At 32.4% G+C, this 5,965-nt stretch overlaps 1 protein-coding gene across 1 annotated transcript; it reads left to right on the top strand.

Annotated features, from left to right (window-relative positions):
* The first annotated feature begins 2,985 nt into the window (after window positions 1-2,985).
* On the top strand, window positions 2,986-4,006 carry LOC127972561 (olfactory receptor 52K1-like). The gene has a single exon (XM_052576165.1). The coding sequence runs from the start codon at window positions 3,089-3,091 to the stop codon at window positions 4,004-4,006; it is 918 nt and encodes a 305-aa protein (XP_052432125.1). The 5' UTR covers window positions 2,986-3,088.
* Window positions 4,007-5,965: the final 1,959 nt, after the last annotated feature.

Raw genomic sequence — 5,965 nt, 5'->3', positions numbered from 1 at the left:
TTTTTAAATGCTCAGACTGTGATCAGCTGGAGCTAAATGCAATAACTCCATGCCAACACAGCAAAAAAAATCTGAGTGAAATTAACTCTGCTGGGAGTACATGTGAGACCACACTCAAGAGTGTGAATGTGTTAAAATAGGAGTGTTAAATTAACACTGAAACAGAGTTAAAGTTAATTAGATAATTAAGTGATTAATTGAGTGATGATTGACCATTATTGACGAGACCTGATGTTAACATGTAGAATCAACAAAGACGAAAATCACTATTTTAATGGTGTCACCGTTATAGTGGTCAGTGTTTGCTTTAGTTGGGCTCTTGACCCCTAAAATGGTAAAGTCAGATTTTAATTGTCAGTTATAACTGAGTTATAAAACTGATGGACAAGCAAAGACTATTGTTATTACTGAGTTAGAGTTACATTGTTGATTATTGCAGCTGAGATTCTTCAACAACGTATTTCCAGCATTTTAAATATAATCTGAGGAATTTCTCAAAAGTCGTTTGGTCAAAAATCTTTCAAAAGAGTCTTTTAAGTTAGACATGCAAACATCAAGAATCAACCTGTGAATCTCAATAATGGTGAAAATCCAAAAACCATGTTGCAGTGTTTTCTGGGTGCCACCTATCAAAATTCATCCATGACTCCCATGATGCATTGCAGCATGAATAAATTATTAGCTGAATTGTTTCAGTAATTTCCTTTATTCTTACTATTCTATTTTTGTTTTTTTTATGTTACTTTTAGTAGTTTGTTTTCTAATGTTTAGAGTTGTTCTGTTTTTTCTGAATATGCTGTTTGTCACCGTTGTTGAGATTCCTACACTATTCTTTGATGTATGTGTGTGCCTAAAATGAGCTTTTTTTTTTTATTATTATCAGAACAACTTTAAAGAAATCTTTTCAATTAGCAGGTACTGTATAATCATAGGGTTGTTATCATCAATGAGGTCAATCAAATCTGTTTAGGCTTTAGTTGAGTTTTGTGATTCAGGTCAAATGCCCATGTTTTGATTTTCTTCTTGTCTGTTTGTTAGAATTCAGTTGTAACAGCAAAACCAAATCTCACTTCAACATTTTAAGGGTCAAGAGCCCAACTAAACCAAACACTGACCACTATAATGGTGACATAAACATAGTGATTTTCATCTTTGTTTATTCTGCATGTTAACATCAGGTACCGTCAATAAAGGTCAATCATCACTCAATTAATCACTTAATTATCTCATTAACTTTAACTCAGCTTTAGTGTTAATTTTACACTCCTATTTTAACACTTTCACACTCTTGAGTGTGGTCTCACATGTACTCCCAGCAGAGTTAATTTCACTCTGGATTTTTTGCTGTGAATGTGCATTGGCTTGTTTAGTTTATATCTGAAGTAGATTGACAAATTGGGACCTTGCTTCAAAAGACCAGTCACTGACATTATGTATTTGTTCCATTCTTCTGGGAACAAGTGTTGCATTTGTAACTGAGACTTTTTTATGCTTTTGTGTATACATACACAGCAAAATCCCCAGTGTTAATTTGACACTCTGAGTGTGGACTCATATAAACACTGGAGCAGTGTTAAAAGTAACACTGAAGCAGAGTTGAAGTTAATGAGATAATTAAGAAGTTAATTGAGTTATGATTGACCATTATTGAAGACACCTGATGTTAACAAGCAGAATCACAAACGAGAAAATTACAATTTGTGTATCACCATTATAGTGGTCAGTGTTTGCTTTAGTTGGGATCTTGGCTTGTAACTTTTTACTTTTAAAGTTTGTTTGTCAAACCAAGAGCAAAAATCATCGTGTGTTGATGATTATGTTTTAATGTAATTGTTGTTTGACATGAATCACTGAACTCATTTACAGTCTTTTCTCAAAGTGAAACTTCCATTATTGATTGTCACAGCTTTGATTCCACAATGAAACACACAGCTAACAATAATCAACGTATGAATCTCAACAACGGTGACAAACAACATATTCAGATAAACAGATCTACTCTGAACATCACAACAGCAAAAATAAAATACAGTTAGAATAAAAAGTTAAAAAGACAGTTCAGCTCATAATTTATTCATGCCGCAATGCATGATGGGAGCCATGGATGAGTTTTTATTGGCTACAACATGCTTTTTTGATGGTCACCATTGTTGTGATGCTCACGCTGATTCCTGATGTCTGTGTGTCCAAACAAAAGATTACTTTTTTTTTTTTTTTACATAGAACTAACTATTAAAAACATGTCATACTATGTCATAAATTCTGGGTTGCTTACTTTTTCACTTAATTTATGTATGCAGTAAAGAAACTTAAACTCAGGCGTTCAGGTCACTCTATAACAAATAGCTCAAATCACAATCAATGGCACACATGATTGCCTCTGCTGTGGTCTGTCTGTATGATATAATTCAGTCACCACAGCCACATAAAATCTAAAGATAATAACTGAAGGGTCAAGATCCCAACTAAAGCAAACATTGACCACTATAATGGTGATACACAAATTGTGATTTTCTCGTTTGGTGATTCTGCTTGTTTACATCAGGTGTCTTCAATAATGGTCAATCATAACTCAATTTACTTCTTAATTATCTCATTAACTTCAACTCTGCTTCAGTGTTACTTTTAACACTGCTTTAGTGTTTATATGAGTCCACACTCAAGAGTGTTAAATTAACACTGGGGATTGTGCTGTGTACATGTAATTGCAGGTCTACTGAGACATGTTAGATACTATAAAACTCAACATGTACTGGTGACAGAACACAAACAGAACTCATTACCTGCAATTTATATGAAGATGCCAGGATGGTTATGTCAGAGTATATATTAGAAGGTATTATTATAATGTTTGAAATGTTTATAAACTGTGTTTTAGAAACTGTTAAATTATTACTGTGCTAGCCAGTCATTTAATTACTAAATTGCTAATCTAACTGAAGACTTTACATTAAAGGACACCTACAAACATAGGGCTACCAATATTCCAAGGTGATGAACGTGGTTTATATTCTGGTGTCTAAATTATACGAATTGTATTATTTTCTTTCTTCCTCAGGTCAATGATAATATCCATTTTGTAAGGAAAATGGGAAATGGAACATATTTTTTCTTCATGTTGTTTGAAAATCTTGGGTGCGTAAAATATGTTTTTTTCAGTTTGGGGTTTCTTTTTTACTGTGTTGTCATATACTTTAATGTCCTTATAATTCTTGCTGTATTTCTGGAAAGGACATTGCACCAACCCATGTACATTTTGATTTCATGCTTATCCATCAACTCTGTATATGGTACTGCTGGCTTTTTCCCAAGGTTACTGACAGACCTGTTGTATGATACACATATAATATCCTTTGAAGCTTGCCTTGTACAGAGTGTTGTCATTTACTCATATGCAGCTTCTGAGCTTATAATCTTAATGCTAATGGCTTTTGATAGGCTTGTTGCAATTAGTAAACCTTTGCATTACAACAACATAATTACCAAACGCTTTCTAACTCTTTTAATAGTTATAGCATGGCTTTATCCAATGATTTGTGTTGGTTGTGCTGGTCTTTTGACTGCCAGGCTGAAAATGTGTGGTAACAAATTGTTTAAGGTATACTGCCACAACTATGAAATTGTCAAACTATCTTGTGTGAACCAGAATATTATTAATATTTATGGCCTGATTGTAACAATTACAACAGTTATTTTTCCTTTGATTTTTATATTATATTCCTATGTCAAAATACTTATAATTTGTCAAAGAAGCTCACAAGACTTTAGGAGCAAAGCGTATCAAACTTGTATTCCACACATAGCAATCCTTTTAAATTTCTCAGTTGCTATATTTTGTGAGCTTACTTTGAGTCGGTTTGTGAATGGGGAAATTCCCATAGAGCTGGCTGTTATCCTTTCACTGGAATTTATTGTTATACCACCCTTTGTAAACCCTATTGTTTATGGACTAAACTTTCCTGGTATCCGCAAAAAAGCTAGACATCTTATAAAAGCCTTCAAATAGCCTGCTTTGTTGTAATAGTGTTACACAGACAAAATAGTAAAAAAAATGAATTCTTTATTCAAGCAATCACTTTTCTTAAAAAGCAATGTAATGCAGTTAATGTTTATTAAATATATGTAATATATGTTATTCAGTTGACCTTCTCAGTAAAGAAACATTATTTGTGACAAAATCTGGTAACACTTTACTTAAAGCCTTAAAATGTATAATACATTACAAAGGTATTCATAATGATTAAATAATATTAACCCAAGTTAATATGTATTATAATATAAAAATGTGTTGGATGTGTGCTGCATTATACTTTCTGTATAACTTTCTGTATTTCTGTAAGGTGTAACAAGGAATATATTAGAATTATAATGCATTTGATGTGGTTAGAATTATTTATGAGATCATACACTGCATTAACCTCTTAACTGTTACCAGACCCATCAGGGGGATGATTTACTTCACTATATTACAAATAAATACTAATCAAGACAAATTGTTAATTGTTAAACTATTACAAACTATGTAGGAATAGTAATAGATTAATTCATGACAAGAGTGCAAAATCTATATCATAACTGGATTTCTGACCTTTGTCACATTTCTTTGCCTTTTTCCCTGTCTCGGTTTAATAATCATTATAAATGATATATCGACCGAAAGCTTAAAACTTCAAAATTCATCCTCCTCAAACCATTTTAAAATTGGACATTACATTACCACAGAAATGGTATTACAAATCACATTACAAATATTTCAATTCATGAATTATAACTATTTAAGTTTGGATATTGCACTTTCATGACTGTTCAAAATATCTGGGCACAATGAAAGGTGGTCAGAATCAGAGGTGGACACTCCGGGAGTAAGAAAGTAAAAGTCCTGCCATATGATTTTTACAGATTTGATAAGTTTGCTTTTAAGCAAATGCATTACTGTTTCATAACAAACATTTGTACACTGCAAAAACAAACTAGCAGGTAACTTATGCTTTTGATGACTGTATGACCTTGATTCAAATTTATTATTCTTAAAAAAGAAGTGTTATTTTATTATACATCCCACCATAATACTTCAATATTAAGAAACTGCTTAGGATTATGCATTTAGTCATGATCATTTATCATATGATCCTCAACAGTGGTGATGAATAATTATTCATACTGCAGTGCATTATGGGAGTTTGTCATGTATTGCAACATGAAGCATTTTGTAGATTGTCACCATTGCAGAGATTCATATGCTGGTTCTTGATATCTGTGTTGTGTAGTATCATTTTTGCGTGCTGTAGTTTCATTGGGACAATTGTTCAAAATCTAAACTTATTGTGGTCTATGGGTTGTAAGGAAATGCCACACAATACAAAAAAGTTTATTCTGACAGCGATCGATGGGAGTAAGTACTGATGAAGAACAATCAATAAAATAAAGCAAATCTTAGGTCTCTGTTGTGCTTATTTGACAAAAACAAGAGATTAAGCACTGATTTCAAAATGTGAGAAATACAGTCCAGAAATAGTCTCAAATTTAAAAAGTTCAGGGTACAGATATAAGAAATTTTAGTATTTCTGAATCGCCCTTGAGTGAAATTAAATGGATTAAAATACAAGAAAATTAAATATGGTAGAGCCTAATATTTGAATAAAATGAAAACAGCACATTAGCCTACCAGTCAACTCTACAGTTTTCATGAAATACATGTATAGTACCAAAAAAAAAAAAACCAATGTTTTAATACATTCTAATAATATTATCAAAGTATGATATGTTTTAAGTACACTCATAATTGTTGCTAACATGAATTCCAACATTCCCATGTAAACAGATTCAACTACAACCAGGAAAATACACTTTAAATAACCCAGACAGCAAAACTCGGGCCGGGGTCTTTTGGCACAACGGGCCAAAACTGGCACAGATACGTTTTTACCGGACCAGCTTTTTGGGCCAGCTCTGGATTCTTTTATGA

Source organism: Carassius gibelio, chromosome B15 (assembly GCF_023724105.1).
Source record: "Carassius gibelio isolate Cgi1373 ecotype wild population from Czech Republic chromosome B15, carGib1.2-hapl.c, whole genome shotgun sequence".
NCBI classification, from domain to species: domain Eukaryota; kingdom Metazoa; phylum Chordata; class Actinopteri; order Cypriniformes; family Cyprinidae; genus Carassius; species Carassius gibelio.
This window is presented reverse-complemented; position numbering and strand designations above follow the sequence as displayed.